This window comes from Rhinopithecus bieti, unplaced genomic scaffold (assembly GCF_001698545.2).
Source record: "Rhinopithecus bieti isolate Rb0 unplaced genomic scaffold, ASM169854v2 scaffold_46101, whole genome shotgun sequence".
Taxonomy (NCBI): Eukaryota; Metazoa; Chordata; class Mammalia; order Primates; family Cercopithecidae; genus Rhinopithecus; species Rhinopithecus bieti.
The window spans coordinates 626,764-644,096 of NW_016819049.1; the positions used below are offsets into that span (position 1 = coordinate 626,764).

The window sequence follows — 17,333 nt, forward strand, 5'->3', positions numbered from 1 at the left end:
GGAGATGGCGCTCTCCGCGGTGCTGAAGCCACGGCCCCCGCGGCCCTGGGCTTGGCTCAGCCCCGCCCCAAATCCGACACCGACTCTCCTCCACCCCGTGGCCGGTGTGGGCCTTATCCCTCCAGGTGGGCTTAGTGCCTGGGTATCAGATGACTAATGGCAGGACACTGGACCCCAAGATCCAGGTTGGCCCCCCGCAGCAGAGACCAAGAAGGCAGGCGGAAAAGGAGGGTGGTGGAGGAAGGCAGAGAAAGGAGAGGATGTCAGTGGGCTCTTAGAGCCTACAGGTTTGGAGTCAGGTGGTGTGAATTCACTGGCTCCACAAGTGACTGGACAGTGGGGCCTTGCATTAGTGACTTCAGAGCACTAAGGTTTGGTCTTCTCATCTGTGAAATGGAACAATAACGGTCCCTCTCATGGTTGTTGTGAGAATGTAATGTAACACAAATGTGTTCCCACTGAGACCCGGAAACACTCCACCTCCTGCGCTGGGATCCAGGCCTCACCCCGGTCCTGTCCCTTTACCTTGAGGGGACCCTCCCAAAGACTCTCCCTAGAGGCTGTCCTCTCTAAAGATTGACCCAAACCTCTCTTCAGCCCCAAGCAGCTACTCGTGGTGAATTGAGCCATCTGGGCTTCTCAGTCTCTCGCCACGACCTTCCCAGCGTTCTCCTTTTTAGTGCCTCAACTTCATTTCTTGCAGAGCACCCCTCTTCTGCACCCACAAACACACATTCTAAGACTTGGGGCCTTTCCCTCTGCTCCCACTATTGACTTCTTGGGATCATTTTGGTTGTTTCTGTTCCCTCTGGCACCTCCATCCCTGCTAGTCTTTGGCCATGGTTTCTTCCTCATTGTCTCTCCCCTGAGAGGGTGTTAAGCCTGGACTTCCAGGCCTTCAAGGCCCTGTGTTTCCCGATTGAGTTATTTCACAGAGTATGGACTGCCAAGGCTAGGGCCCTAGCTTTGGTGGGTCATAGAGCCTCTGGCCAAACCTCATTGGCTTCTCTGGTCCCTCAAGAGAACCCTGGAGACCCTGTCCCCAGGGCAGGACAGGGCAGAAAACGTGCAAACTGTGCCACAACTCGTGGAGTCCTATTTGCAAATCTGGACTGCCGACCAGTCATGCTGGCCCCTTTCCTTCAGTGTAGCACCTAGTAAGGAGTTGGAGGCACCTGCCCTGCAGAAGGCAACCCCCAACCTCCAGCCTTGAGAATATCCCAGTACCTCGAGCCAAAGGTCATGGCTGCTTCTCTTTTCCCTACCCCTGGGGCCCAGAGGGGTGGCCACTACTTTCTCAGCTTTCGGCTCAGGCCCCTTTCACTGGGCCCTCACGGTAACCACCTGCTGCCATGGTACCTGGCTTTTCCTCTCAGGAAAGTAGTCCTGCCATCATGGCTACTAATTGTTCCTTAGAATGTGGACTTGCCTCAGCTATGGAACATTCTCAGCAGGTCAGGGGTGTATGTAAAGGACAACTCCCTCTTCCAGAACTTTTTGCTCAAGACAAAGGTATCTTAGATCCAAAGGTCAACCCAAAGCCAGTATTAGAGAGAAGGCAGGAGAAGGGCAAGAGGGAAAGGCAGGCCCAGGTCTTGGTAGGAGGGAGGCCAGCAGGAGCTTCAGAGCAGAGCCAAGAACGAGACAAGTCCCCAAGGCAGGTTCCTCCCCTTTCCTCCTTTCTCACTCTGTGCAGGCCAGACTGTGATATTCTTGGCCTTTGCCTGGACCCCTTCCCACAAAGTTGGGGTGTGAGCTAATAAAGCCTTCAGTCCAAGGCTAGCATCCCCTAGCATGGAAGCAGAGCACACTGCAAAGAAAGGTGCCATTCTCTGGCCAGGGGGGCAGGAGACAGAGCCAGCATCCAGGCGCCCTAGGCTTGGCTGTGGGCAGATCTCAACCACCTAGTCACAGCCAGAGAGCCTGCATCCCCTACTCACAGTTCACCCCTGGGCTGCAGCTTCAGTGGCTGCACTGAATTAAAGGATGGATTGAGGGCCTGGAGAAGGCCCTGCACTGACTGACCCCCAGCCTGGGGGTGTTTAAGTGGGCTGCGAGGCTGGGTGGCACTGCAGGATGGCACTCAGGACCCTCACTCTGGGCCCAGAGTGCTCGTACTATTCTGGCCAGTTGACCCCCAACTCTTGACCAAGCTCTGGACCAACTCTTGACCAAGCTGCCCCAGTCTGCTCTGGCTGCTTCCCTTCCTAAGGAGGAATAGGAGGCTCCTGACTCCCACAGAACCAAGATGGGGTGGCTGATAGCTTCTTTCAGGCTCAGCCTTACCAAAACCCTGGTTTCCAGACCTCCCACAAGATTGACGACAGCACAACCTTACTCAGACAGGTCAGACATTTATAAAACAAGTGAATATTCACAAACATACTATGGGAGAAACACACTTTCCCAGCAATAGAAAATCTCTATAAAGTGCATTTTGCCTGCAACCATCTCTTCCCCATGCTGACCCTTAGGTCAGGATTTGGGGCATTGTTCCGAGGGAGCCCTCAGGGCCACCTGAGCTGGGAGAAGGGAGGCATGAAGCCACTGTGGAGCTCCAGGCTACAAGACATACCCTCTCCACCCTGCCCCTCCCTCCTGGCTCCAGGAGTGCACTGCCTCCAAGAGTGCACTGGCAGGTTGATCTGGGAATGGGCTGGCATGCCAGGGATGGTGGAGAAGTAGGAGGAGGTGTTTCTGCCAACCTGTACCTTAGGAGAGAGCCAGCATCAGACAGGCAGGAAAAGAAATCATCCTGCTACCTGAAGGCACTGCTAGTGAATACTGAATCTGGGCTTCGGCCTTTGGCCTTCCCAAGTCTCAGATTTGCCCTTCCAGGTTTGCTTTACTCTCTTTCTGGCAATGGCCCCTGACACTCTTTCCTCTCGGCTGGGGCTGAGGGAACAGGGAAGCCCGCAACCCAACGCTTTGAATGCACACCATCCCCTGTGCCCTGCTCCCCTCCAACGATGACGGGACATTTCTAGTGAGGGTGACATACATACAACAGTTGGACTCTAAAGGCAGCTCTCTGGCTGAGAATACCTGAGGATATCTCAGGAAGAAGCCTGTCAGTGTGGTGGACAGCTACAGGAGATGGGTCTGGCCCCAGGGTTCTGGTCCAAGGACAGAGGACAGTGAGGGATCGGGCTGGGGCCAAAAGAATTAACAGATCTGAGGCTAGGAAAGGTCATGGGGAGGTAGAAAGGAAATGGCCCAAAGGCCAGCTTAATGATACATGTGAGGACAAAAATCCAAACAGGAATCAGCCTCATAGCCACACACACACACACACGTACCACATATACACACACACTCTTTGTGGCTCAAGTGCAGGCCACAGGGTGGAAGGAAGACTTGCTCTCGTTGGCCACCATTGTCCTTTCCATGACATCTTTCTCAATGCAGGCCTTTGGCAGTGGGAAGGAAGCGGTGGGAGGCACAGGCCACTCCTGGAATGCAAGGGTTGGCTTCTCTGGGTCAAACCTCCCACCTACTGCTCCTGGAAGGGATGGTGTGCTGGGTGTAATCTCTACTCAGACTTTTGCCAACTGCCCCTGGCAGTCCCCATCCCTGAGTCCCTCCACCTGAGTCCTTGGAGCTCAGCTACTGGGAGAGCTGACACGGCAGTCTGGATGCTGACAAGTCCAGGGCAGGCCCTGGAAGCCAAGAGAACAAAGACTAGAATGGTTTCCCTGGCTGGGTGTCAGCTGTCCTCACTGGCAGCACTGTGGTGGTGCCTTGGAGTATGGCCAGAGAAACCAGGGGACCTGATGCCACTGGAACCTGGTCTCCTCCTGGTAGTGACTGAGTTTGACCCTGGCCCTCCACAGCTCCTGGGTAAGCTCTGAGGCTGGCTCTCAGCTTCTGAGAAAGGAATAATGACAGCTGGGATTCTCTTTCTAACTTAGCTTCTAAATCCTGAAAAGGTAGGTGTGCTGTCTTAGGCTCCTATTACAGTACCAGGCATATCCCACACCAGTCAGGTATCTGCGTGTACTTCTGTAGGGTGGCGGAAACTTTTTTGATCTGTCTGTGGCCTCATATGCTCAGTCCCAGATGCCCAAGGAAGGGCCTGGGACTGAGCCCAGTAGCAGAGAATTTTAAAATAAGAAAGAGAGGCCAGGTGGCTACGTCTGGACAGCCTCCATCCATTCTGGCCTGCTCAGCCTCCAGGTCAGAAAGCAGGAACTCAGCAGGGCTCTGGCTGCCTCCAGAATCCCATGCTTTGGACAAGAGCCAGAACTGCTGCCCTCCTGCTCCACAGTCTGACGGGAGGAGGGAGGGAAGGAGGTCTGGGGAGGCAGATGCCAGAATCCCTGCTAGGGTCCTACCACTAGGTTCTGTTCAGACAAGGCAGCTGGCTTGCAGGAACAGGTCTCGGCTGAAAGTCACTGCCATAACCTCGAGCCTTGTGTCTGGAGGCCGGGAAACAGCACTGGCGTGCTACAGGTACTCTCCTAGCCCAGGCAACATTCAGAATCACGAGTGTCAACAGATGCATGCACACGCAAACAGGCACACCACTCCCTCCTCTGCACACGCGCATACACACACACACATGCTCGCTCTATCTCTGCCCGGTGATCAGCTTCTCTGCAGGTTGTACTCTGCTGCCGCGGTGGCTGCTTGGGCACCCAGGCTTTGCTCACGGAGCAAGGGCTCTGCAGCTGGAAGAGAAAAACAAGTGCAAAAGGAGCATTCAGGAGGCTGCTCAGTTGCCCAGGGACAAAAGCTCCTCTGGCTGCTTCTCTGGGGACACTCAGAGTGGGTACTGGGAAGAGCTGAAAGAGTGAGCTGAAAGGGCCACGGTACCTGGGGACAGGTTGTTGCTGGGATGCCACTGGGATGAAAGAATACTGCCCCTCTGAAGTGCTGATGCAGAACAAGCTCCCCCCTGCAGGCCCTCCACCCAGGGCTGCGGGCAGCAGAGGAGGAGGAGGAGGACAAGGCTATGTGAGAGTCACGTGAAGCCTTGGGGGATACTTGCTCAGATATGACAAGGGCAGCTTCTGAATCAAGGCATAGCAGCTGCTGCCAGAGATGGAGAATCAGGAAAAAATGGCTGGAAGAGAAGCCCGCTGGGACCAGTAATTTTGAAGAGTAAGGCAATGACTGAGTTTAGAATCAGCAGGTGAGCACATTTCCACATATAGATGAAAGCACCCCTGGCACAGTGCTGGAAGATTGTGGGGGCAGGAGGGAGAGAGGAGACACAAGGATGACTCATTTTAAAGATTTATGACATCCGGAATCTGGGGCAAAGAGAAGAAACAGCTTCATCCCTGATAACAAAGGAAGGACAGGGTGTGCCTGTCACAATGCTGCGTTACCTGTTTAAATAGGTTTAGTGTGTCTGAGAGTCTACAGAGACACGCAGCGTCCCATTAAAAGTTTGTGCAGTTTAAATGTGGGTGAGGTAGGTAATAAGTGGGCTTGCTAAGCCTGCCGTGGGTCAGGTACTATACACTTGTGCTGCGGCTGAATTCTGTCCCCCACAAAACTTATATTGAAGTCCTAACTCCCAGTACCCCAGGTGAGTGTATTTGGAGACAGGGTCTTTATAGAGGTAATTAAGTTAAATGAAGTCATTAGTGTGGGCCCTAATCCAATATGACTGGTGTCCTTAAAGGAAGAGGAAATTTAGACCCGAACAGTACAGAAAGAAGACCATGTGAAGATATACGGAGAAGATGGCTGCTTATAAACCACAGAGAGGAGCCTCAGAAGAAAAGAAGTCAACCTTGGCGACATTTTGATCTCAGACTTCTAGCCTCCAGAACAGTGACAGGACACATTTCTGTTGATTAAGCCACGCAGTCTGTGGTACTTTGTCATGGCAGCCTGAGCAGACTAACGAACTTGAGATCCCAGTAACCTAGAAGCTTGCCCTCCATTTCTGTTGAGAAAACAGAAGCCAGAGAGGAGAAGGAACTTGCCCAGGACAACAGCATTCATAAGTGGCAGAGCCAAGAAGGAAATCCATATCTGTCTGATTCTCAAATCTGTATTTTTACCAGCAAGTAATCTCTATATGATAGTATTACTCATTAAGACTTTTGGGGAAGACTTTTAGAAGAAATTCAACATGGCAGCATGAAGACTAATATCCAACAGACATACATGTGAGTTAAGCTGTTATTCAAAAAGGGAACATGCTCTTAAAGTCAAAGACATTGGAGGCAAGGATTCAGTATTAGTCTTCTGACACATGCGATGCTTTTAAGGCCACATACTAAATCTGAAGCAGATTTTATCTGATGATAATTTATCTGGAAGCTGGGCAAAATAAAGAGCAGACCTAAGAGTGGGTACCTGTATAGGTCAGTACTGTGTCTTATTCTTTTTTTTTGAGACAGAGTTTCACTCTTGTCACCCAGGCTGGAGTGCAATGGCACGATCTTGGCTCACTGCAACTTCCGCCTCCTGGGTTCAAGCGATTCTCCTGCCTCAGCCTCCTGAGTAGCTGGGATTACAGGCACGTGCCACCACACCCAGTTAATCTGGTATTTTTAGTAGAGATGGGGTTTCTCCGTGTTGGTCAGGCTGGTCTTGAACTCCCGACCTCAGGTGATCCACCCACTTTGGCCTCCCAAAGTGCTGGGACTACAGGCGTGAGCCATTGAGCCCGGCTTTTTTTTTTTTTTTTTTTTTTTTAATTGGACGAGTCTTGCATCTATTGTAGGCTTGTGTGCGGTGGTGTGATCTTGGCTCACTGCAACCTCTGCCTCCCAGATTCAAGCAATTCTCCTGCCTCGCCTCCCAAGTAGCTGGGACTACAGGCACCCACCACCACACTTGACTAATTTTTGTATTTTAGTAGAGATGGGGTTTCACCATGTTGCCCAGGCTGGTCTCGAACTCCTGATCTCAGGTGATCTGCCCACTTTGGCCTCCCAAAGTGCTGGGATTACAGGCGTGAGCCACCGCACCTGGCTGTGGTTTTATTCTTTAAAATGTGTGTTATTTTCAATAATTTTTCCCTTTAAGCTTGTATTATAATAGCCTAGCCATTTTTTTTTGCTACAAATAAATGTATGTATTATTAAGGTATACATGTGTTTATTGAAATATGCTAATTGTGAGTGTATACTCCACACACAGGGCTCTCTCTGGCCCCTGTTGTTAAACTAAAGAGATGGCTATTCTTCTGAAATAGAAAACTCAGGATTGCAGGATATACCACAAAAGGTCCTCGTTACCCAACACCTCCATTTTTTTGTGTGTGTTTTATCCATTTTCAGGGATGGGGGAAGATAAAGAGTGCATGAAGACTCCTTAGAATAACTGCTATTAATCTGGGGTTCCTGCGCCTTAAGGAGTCCAAGGATAGGCTTTGGGGCAGTCCATGGAGCCTCTGCAGTGATGTGCACATTCCTCTCTGTGTGTGAACATATGCAGTTTTCTGGGTATGGGTTCCATCCTCCATCACACTTTCCAAAATGGGGAGTAACCCAAACAGGGTTTAAGAACCAATGCTTAAGCTTAGAAGATAAGGGGGTGAGGTATAGTCAGGTGGATATAATAATAACAATTCAGACATATGTTGACTTCAGCACCAGTTAGTTCTGGGCATGCTAATGAAGGGAGATGGCAGTGTCCTGGCCTCACATAAGCCCTAGTCACCCAAGTCCCTCTATGATAGTTTCAAATCTACCAACGCAGAAAACCAAGGTTTAGAAGAACCAGCTTGGCCTTGCCTGCAAAGCTGGTCAAAGGCCTATTCAACTAGTTACTCAAGCTGCTTGATCAGCAGATAACTAGTTGGTGCTATGCTCTTGTCCTCAAGTTAGGGCATGTGTCTGTAGAAAAAGGGGTCTGGGGAAATCAAATGAGGTCTTGCAGAAAAATGACGACAGCGGGACTAAAGGGAAGGGAAGAACAGCCAAGGGGAGGCACGAAGGGAGAAACTAACTCATAAAACATTCACTGAAAAATCAATATCTTAGTTGTCCAACTCTTCCAACCTGTCATTAATACAAGAAACACAGATGTAACTGGAACAAAAAGTAGCTGAATGACTGTCTCCCTCTGCACCCCAATGTTAGTTAGCATGGCCTCCTGGGTACCTTTGCCCTCACACCCCTTTCCATCCACTAGATGCTATCAAGAACCCAAGTGTGTAAGTCCGCCCGTCCCTATGCTCCTCACCCTGGAGGGGTGGATGCACGTGTGCAGGCATGAGTTTATGCTGGCAGAGGGTCCACAACAGCTGACAGTCTGGAGGAAACTTTGTTTGCAGACTGTCACTGAGTCTCAATGTTTCCCTCTCCCTATCATATTGGGCAAGGCACAGTGCCCAAGAGCTTGAGAAAGGCAGAGGGTTTGCTACCTGCTTCCAAGTGAGGGCCAGGGAAGTACAGCTGGGCCTGGATGGGACAGAGAGCTGAAGCTCTTAGCTCAGTCTCATTCCTCAGGTCAACCACACCTTTACCCCTCCCACAGCATGCAGATCATGCAAGAAAGTGGGAGGGACAGCCATCAGTCAACGCCTACTTATGAAATACCAGGGAAAGCGCTAGGGGACATGAGTCTAAACTTCTTATTTTCAAGGCAGGAACTGAGAATCAGAGACATCCAGAGACTATTTGGGTGGAGCTCACAAAGAGGCAAGCGAGCCAGATCTGGGACAACAGAACACTGGCCTGAGTGTAATGCGGGCAGGTCTGGGACGCAAGACGCCGCCTGAGTGTAATGCGGTGCAAGGTCTGGGACGCAGACGCCGCCTTGAGTGTAATGCGGGCCCAGGTCTGGGACGCAGACGCACGGCCTGAGTGTAAATGCGGGCAAGGTTCTGGGACGCAGACGGCCGGCCGAGGTAATGCGGGCAGGTCTGGGACGCGCAGACGCCGGCCTGAGTGGTGAAAATGCGGGCAGGTCTGGGAACGCAAGAACGCCGGCCTGAGTGTAATGGCGGCAGGTTCTGGGGAACGCCAGACGCGCCGGCCTGAGTGTAATGCGGGCAGGTCTGGGACGCAGGACAGCCGGCCTGAAGTGTAATGCGGGCGAGGTCTGGGACGCAGACGCCGGCCTGAGTGTAATGCGGGCAGGTCTGGGACGGCAGACGCCGGCCTGAGTGAATGCGGGCAGGTCTGGAACGCCAAGACGGCCGGCCTGAAGTGTAATGCGGCAAGTGTTCTGGGACGCAGACGGCCGGCCCTGAGTGTAATGCGGGCAGGTCTGGGGACGCAGACCCCGGCCTGAGTGTAATGGTCGGGCCAGGTTCTGGGAACGCGACGCCTGGCCTGAGTGTAATGGCGGGCAGGCTTGGGACGCAGTACGGCCGGCCTTGAAGTGTCAATGCGGGAAGGTCTGGGACGCAGACGCCGGCCTGAGTGTAACATGGCGGGGCAGGTCTGGGAACGCAGACGCCGGCCTGAGTGTAATGCGGGCAGGTCTGGGACGGCAGACGCCGGCTGAAGTGGTAATGCGGGCCAGGTCTCGGGACGCAGAACGCCGGTCTGAGTGTAATGCGGGCAGGTCTGGGACGCAGACGCCGGTCTGAGTGTAATGCGGGCAGGTCTGGGATGCAGACGCCGGTCTGAGTGTAATGCTGGCAGGTCTGGGATGCAGACACTGGTCTGAGTGTAACGCAGGGCTCTTTGGCCAATGCCACACTGCCTCTACTTCCACTATTTAGCATTTTACCAATTGCTAGTGCCTTTCACCTTACAAGGACAGAGTATACAAGTAAACTAGTGTCAAAAAGACATCAAGGAGAAGAATCCAGAAGTCAGGTTTTACTTGATGATTTACCCAGTCAGGCTTACTGCAGGGCTAACAAAAGCCGGCGGGGGAGGGGAAGAGGTGATCCTTGGCCAGGAATCTTTTGTATTCAACGGGGCTTCTCTCCACAGATCAGTCTGTACCAGCCGAAGGGCAAATGGAACACGTGAGCTGTTCTCCCCACGGTAAAATAATTGGACCAATGAGAGAAATCTGTACACAATTCAAGGCTAATGGAATCCGAAGCAGTCAGCAGCTTTGGGGATTATGGGGAACCATTTGAAACAATAGCTATTTGGGGGCTGGCTTGTTTTTCAGTTTAGTGAATGCTGTAAAATAAAACTTAATGCAGAACAGACAGCTGGTGTGGATTTGAGGTAAGTGTGGAACCTACTGATTGGAGGCCATGTTTTCCTACCGGATCAGTTTAAATTTTAAGTGACTGTCCACCCTGTACACTGCCACAGGTCTGAGGCATTAGAAAAACAGAATCCAGAACTATAGAGCTCAGAGCTAAAGGAGACCTCAAAAGGCCCAGGATGTAGCCTTCAGGCTGGGGAAGAACGACTATTCACATCTTACACCTAAAGCATGGCAGAAGAGCTATGGATCCAGCCCAAAGTCACACAATTAAAAATGACAGAGGAAATGGGGTCAAAGGGACAAGTCTCCCCAACCCCCACCCCACCCAATATAATATGATACTAATTTGGGCTACATAGCCACAGTTCTGTGGTCCATTCAGCTCAGGGTGCTGGCTCTGACTGAAGTAACCCCAACATAATCAAAGACACCCGGAGAAGAAAGTGCAAGATGATAATGTGATTCCATTTGTATAGTGCATTTTACATATTCAAAGACTTTTCACATGTGGTTTTTCATTTTCTTTCCCTAACATGTAAGCTTGATGGGTAGGGCAGGTGACAAGATGCTATTATCACCGTTTTACAGATGAGGATGCTAAGCATCCTTAGGCCCAGGTGCCTCTGCCAGCACATGGTGAGACATGGTATACTCTCCTCTCAGCTGTTCCTCCCTAGTCTGTCTTGGAGGGAAGTCTGCACCTCCCCAAGTCGTCTGACCTCTGGACCCCCAACCTTCACAGTCTAACCTGGTCTAATTCCCCACTGAGCCACCACTGGAGGGCAGAGTAAACCTCAAGAATCAGTCCTTAAAATCCCAATAGGCCGACAATCTTCTGGACTCCAGGGCAAGAGATGGGTGCTTACCTCTGCACTCTTGTCATGTCTTCCCTTGGAATCACTGCCAAGCCTCTCAACTGGCTTTCTCGCTCCCACCTGTTCCTCTGCAGGTCCTAGCCCAATGCCTAATTCATCCTCCCAAAATGCCAATTTGATCATTCCTGTTCCAAAATGTTTCTTCACTCCCAGAGAGTACACCAGCAGACTCACATGCCTGCCATTTACAACCCTCCATCATCAGACCCAATTGTGTAACCTTGTGTTCCTCTACAATAATAATCATAACAATACTTATAATAACTGCTGCTTACCAAGGACTTACAAGCCACACACTTGAGAAGTGTCTTGCCTATTACACAGTCACCGTTAGCCAACTACCAGTATCCACACTTCCTGGTTAACAGAACCTAAAATGTGTTGAGGAGGCAATGGGCCTGGCTCAGAAAATGGATTTTGATTGGTCTAAGTCACTGATTCTCCAAGTATGGTCCCGGGACCAGCAACCTTTATAACACAGAACTGCAACCTCTTCTGTGCCCTGACCTTACTTTCTTACCCACCTTTATTTTATTGTTTTCATAGCACTTATGGCCTCTTGACATTTTCTTTTTTTTTTTTTTTTTTTGGTGAGACTGAGTCTAGCTCTGTCACCCAGGCTGGAGTGCAATGGCGTGATCTCAGCTCACTGCAACGTCTGCCTCCTGGGTTCAAGCGATTCTCCTGCCTCAGCCTCCCAAGTAGCTGGGACTACAGGCACCTGCCACCACGCCTGGCTAATTTTTCTATTTTTAGTAGAGACAGGATTTCACCATGTTGGCCAGGCTGGTCTCAAATTCCTGACCTCGTGATCCACCCGCCTCAGCCTCCCAAACTGCTGGGATTACAAGCATGAGCCACCATGCCCGGCTGCCCTGTTGAAATTTTAAATATTTATTTGTTTACTGTCTGTCTCCTTCCACTAATACGCACCCAAGGGGGAAGGGACACTGCCAGTCTTGTACACAACCACATCCCCCAATGCCTGGAACAGTGTCTGGCAAAGTATGAGCTCTTGATATGTGTATGGAAGGAGTGCAGCTGCCCTTGCTGTCCCTTCTCTTTCCTCTTTGATCAAGAATTGATGGCTGAAGCGGGGGCTGCCATCCAAGCCCAGACCACCAACACTATTTCTGGGCCCCTTGTTAGGTAAGAAAAATAAGCCTCTATTTGTTTTAGCCACAGTAATTGAACTTTCTATTATTAGCAGACCCCTACATTTCTAGCTGACACATACAGATTTAATCTTTTTTTTTTTTTTTTGAAATGGAGTTTTGCTTGTCACCCAGACTAGAGTGCAATGGCGCAATCTCACCTCACTGCAACCTCTGCCTCCCAGGTTCAAGCGATTCTCTTGCCTCAGCCTCCTGAGTAGCTGGAATTACAGGCATGTGCTACCATTCCAGCTAATTTTCTATTTTTAGTAGACATTGGGTTTCTCCAAGTTGGTGAGGCTGGTCTTGAACTCCCGACCTCAGGTGATCCACCCACCTTGGCCTCCCAAAGTGCTGGGATTATAGGCATGAGCCACTGGGCCCGGCCCAGATTTAATCATTTAATTGATGCAACAGCAACCTAATTTACAGGTGAGGAAACTGAGTCTCATAGCAGTTAAGTCATTTGTACAAGATCACATAAACTTTCAGCTGTTTTTCTTGTCCTAAGTGCCCTGCTCACTGCCTGAATCCAATTCACTTTTCAGGCCCCCTAGTGCAAACTTCTGTGATGTGTTTCCTGATTGTTCCAGACCACACCAGCTCCCTTCTGCTAAGCTTGTATAGTCTGTATCGTTTGTCCAGGAATTCTAGGTTATTGCTCCTTTTTATCTAAGCAGACTGTTCAATTCTTGTGGATGGACAGCACATCACATTTTATATGTTTAATGCTCCCCCTTCTTCACCCACCTGCTGGCAACAATTTCATGTTGAATTGGACACCATTAACTTACTAAGCAACCTTGACCCAGACATTTAACCTCTCTGTTCTTTGGTCCTCTCATCCGAAAATCAGAGTGTCAGCCTGGCAAGTTCCAAATTTGTAATACAGGATGAACTTTGCTTAGTATCACAGAGCTAAGAGATAACTGAGAGAGAGTAGGTTGGTGGTACTCCCAGGAACAAGACAGCACACATCTGTCCATCAGCAATGACTATGTCAAAGAGCCCAGAAAAGGTGAAGGGTGCAGGCATCAAATGCCCATCTCAGTGAGCACACAAATCCAGACACTCAAACCAGATGGCTGCAGCCTGGCCCTGAAGAAAGAGGGATCTGATAAAAAGAACCTATCAGCTCCATGGAGAAAAGCCACCCTCCATGACGAAGACACAGTACATAAGGAACAGCCTGGGATGATGACTCAGAGGGGACAGGAATTTACATTTCCCCAAGAGGGGCATAAAAGGCCCTTCCTGCTCTGGGAAAGGATAAGCCAGTGTTTTGACGACATTCGGGAGGCTTCCAAGATGAGTGCTGCCAGGGAGGTGCAGAGCTGAGGCCACAGGACGGGTGAGAAGGGAGGAGAGGCCGCAAAAGCAAAGATGATGACAGATTGGGTCTACTGGTCCTCAGGCAGGGCTGGACTGAGTGAGACACAGCACAGCCCTCTGTCCAGGCTTCTCAAGGTCAGTGCTGCCCTCCACTGGCTGGCCTACAGAACACAGCCTGTCGGAGAGCAGGGGGCCTGGAGCAGCCTCAGACCCTGCAATGGGCCTTTTCCCCACTGCTTCACACACAGGTCTCAGCTTTCTTTTTGTTGAGCGTGACTCACTTTAATAGGTAGAAAGTGCCACCCCTCGACCCCATGCCTCCCTTTTCCCTTAGCTAGCAAAACAAAACAAAACAAAACAAAACAAAACAAAACAAAACAAAACAAAACAAAAACAGAAAAGGGCTTGACTTTTAAATCTCTGATAAAAGTCAGAATGGTGGGATTTTTGAGCTGAAATCCTAAAAGTCATGCAGTCCCACCAGACTGTTATTATTATTGTTTTTCGAGATGGAGTCTCACTATGTTGGTTTGACCAGGTTGGTCTTGAACTCCTGGCCTCAAGTGATCCTCCCACCTTGGCCTCCCAAGGTGCTGGGATTACATGCACGAGCCACCACAGCTGGCCCAATGGTAAAGGTCACACAGATGTGATCCAGAAAGTACTCATTCCCTGAGCCAGGGTTTAACCCAGCTGCCAACGTAAAATGGTAAAGCTTTAGTGGCTGAGCATTGGGTGGTCCCACCAGATTTTCATCTAGTTTGTTATGTTTTAACCTTCAGCCGGCAGGGCAGTAGGTGCCCCCGCTCCCACCTTCCTTCCTGAGGTTGAATCTAGACTGCTGTCACTCACTCTCAGGCATCCTTGCTTGGCAGCTCGGGGGTTGGCAACTCTGCCACCCTGGCCCGTTTGCTGAGTTCTTCACCAGGTGGTTCCTCAGCTGCTTCCAGCTTGCGTTTGGGGGATGCTGGGCCACTGGGTAGTGGTTTTGGGCCTGTAGGGAAGCGTGTCAAAGGGTCACACAGACTGTGCATGCAGCCAAAATGACCCCACACTATGCAGCAGCAGCTCTTTAAGGGACAGGTAGCACACTCATCAACGGAATGCCAGCATGCTGCTCCTCAGACTTGCCCCTCGGCCTTGCTTTCAGCAGTGACTTTGCCTGGAAATGTCCAAGGAGAACATGACCGAGCAGGCCTGCTGGTATCAGGGACAGCTTTTGGGCCCCAAATGGCATGGGCTGTGGGCCACAGACTGACTTGGCCTGCCTGCTGTCCTTGCTTTGAAGGTCAGGCATTCCCTCTGCAACCCTGAATCAGCCTCCCTGAGCAGCAAAGAGCAAGGACCCTGAGAAGGAGGCATGCTGCCCATGGAGGCAGCCTAGCTGGCCCAACTAGAAAAACCCGTGTTCGTGCCATCTCATGTTACTCATCTTCATCCCCAAGAAGGGAGGAGGCTCCAAATCCAGCAAATCTGTCCAGTCTTTCTCCGTGCGGCCACCGCCCTGTCTGTGCTGCCTCCTCTTTGGCCTCCCTATGCCCGCTCTGGCCTACACTGTCCAATCTCCACCCAGCAGTCCAGGGAGTTTTTTCAGACCTAAGTCCAATGATGCCCTGCCCTACTGACCATCCTTCAGTGCACTGAAGGCTGAATCCTAGTCCTTGTCTCAGACATCGGGCCTGCCACATGCTGCTCATGCTGTATCTTGTCCTCATCTCCCCAGCTCCTCACTGGGACATGCCGCCACACTGACCTCCCTTCGGTTCCTTGAATGGGCTAAGCTCGGTACTGTTTGTGAGCTTTTTCTTGCTACTCCCTTTGTCTGGAATGGTATTTTCTCAGTGTGTGGCAGGCCTGGCCAGTGCTCATGACGTGGGTCTCTGCTTACAGAGGTGTTCCCCGACTGCTCCAATCTCAAGTGACGCAGAAGAAACCTTTCTTTCCCAGTCCCTCTGTCAAGGCACTCGACTTTCTTTTCCTCCAAAGCACTTGTTATCTGAAATGATCTGACTTGGTTCCTTTACTATCTGACTGCCCTGGGTGGAATATAAGCTCCGCTGGGCAAGGCCTCCTTCTGGTCTCAGTCCTGAATGACTGAAGTGGTGGCACAGGCCACAGGAGGCCATTGGAGGCTGGCTGCTGCTGCTCACCTGCACTGTTCACGCTCCCAGCCTGGCTCGAGCTGGGCTCTGCCACAGGGTGACTGAGGTCTTCCACACAGGAAGGGACAGATGCCAGTAGACCTGGGAGAGAGGTGGGGAGTAATCAGAGTGCCATCCCGCAGGATTGCAGAGGGTTACAGGGAAGGATAAAGCAAGCTGGGGTGGGGAGGGTAGGAGCAAGACACTGAGGTTCCATTTCTTCCCACTGCCCTACAACTACTCAGGGAGGCCCAGTCCATTCCAGCCTGCAGTGTCCCATACCCAGAGAAGGTGTCAACCTGAAAGACAGCACTCAGCCTCCCTTTGCAAGTATCTGGACATCCCCATCTGGCACCCCCGAGCCCGCAGGTGCTGTCCTTCCCTTCAGTGAGCTAGGTGTTTGTGTCCTTACAGAGTCCCCGGTAGCGCGAGAGCTGCTGGTAAATCTGCTTCATTCGTTCAATGTTCAGCCGGCTGGTCTCGGCATGGTTGACGATGGGCCGTGGGTAGTCCACACCAATGATGCACTTGGCTGCCTTCTGAATTGACTCTGGGGCATTCCAGGGTTCATAGATGTATCGAGAGGGGAACCCTTTCAATTTTGGCAGGTATCGCCTGAAATAAGACACACCAGATGACCCGTCAGCATACCTAGACCCTCCTTCAAAGGGCCCAGGGTGTCCCATCCTAGTAGGAGGCCACAGTGGTCAGAAGCCAGAGAGCGTGGTCTGCATCCTCACCTGATGTAGTCTCCACTGGGGTCCGTGCGACGGCCGAAGCCCACAGGGCAGTAGCAGTGGAAGAACTGCTGGAAGAAAGCACTGCAGGACAGCCACATCCAGCTGCCTGCGTTCACGCTGAAATCTGCATCCAGGAGCAGCTCATCAAATACCTAGATAGGGGAGAGGATGATCAGCCTCCTTGGGGATCTGCTGCCATGTTTTTTCCCAAGTCACCACAGCGCCCCCAGGAGCCAGAGCCCAGGAGCTAGAGCCCTTCTGCTGAAGGCAAGCCACAGAAGATCTGGAGGGGATCACTTGGACCCAGAAATCCTACCCCATCCCTCAGCCCAGAAGGGGGCTGCCCTTTGCTGGTCCCGACCAAAGGGTACAGGCCAGCTTATCGCTGAGAGAGCACTCACCCGGACCCCGCTCTCCCAGCTGACCCAGAGGTCCCCGCGGGTCAGGAAGCAGGCCACGGCGTGCCGGGCCAGGTGGTGGATCCAGCCCTCCTGCCTCAGTTGAGTCATGATGGCATCGATCCAAGGGAAGCCTGTCTTGCCCTCGGCCCACTTGGCCAGGGCCTCAGGATTGCGGTCCCAGGGAATCTGGATGCAGATGGGGTTCCCCTCCATGCGGTCAAACCTGGGGTTATTGGTAGCTGCCGTGTAGAAGAACTCTCGCCATAGGAGTTGCCCAAATAGGGAGAGGGGAGGTGTGCTGTTCCGCTTCACCTGAGGGGTAGGGGTGGCACAGAGATACAAACACTCACCCAGCTCTTAGCATGATGCCTCTCAGGTCTCTTCTACAAAGGAATCTGGGCCCTCCACAGACCTGGCAGCTCAACTCCCAGATGTGGAGGGACTATCCCCTAGAAGTGGCACAGTGTGCCTGCAGGTGCAATACCCAGGCCCTGCCTGCACTGTGCCACTGCTCTGAGCAAGAGGAAAGCTACAGAGGGCTGGGCAGCAGGAAGGGGCCTCACCACACGAATCTACACTAGGACTCAAACTTCCCAAGGCT

The 17,333-nt window shown here is 51.6% G+C and overlaps 1 protein-coding gene across 1 annotated transcript in view; it reads right to left on the bottom strand.

Annotated features, from left to right (window-relative positions):
- Positions 1-2,334: 2,334 nt before the first annotated feature.
- CRY2 (cryptochrome circadian regulator 2) overlaps positions 2,335-17,333 on the bottom strand; it is a 38,380-nt gene continuing 23,381 nt past the window's right edge. Inside the window, exons 7-12 of the mRNA XM_017858162.1 lie at positions 16,733-17,046; positions 16,332-16,483; positions 16,004-16,206; positions 15,601-15,693; positions 14,303-14,444; positions 2,335-4,670 (exon numbers count right to left, since the gene is read on the bottom strand). Of these exons, the coding sequence (XP_017713651.1) occupies positions 14,305-14,444; positions 15,601-15,693; positions 16,004-16,206; positions 16,332-16,483; positions 16,733-17,046 (902 nt within the window). The 3' untranslated portion in view covers positions 2,335-4,670; positions 14,303-14,304. The remainder of the gene's footprint in view (positions 4,671-14,302; positions 14,445-15,600; positions 15,694-16,003; positions 16,207-16,331; positions 16,484-16,732; positions 17,047-17,333) is intronic.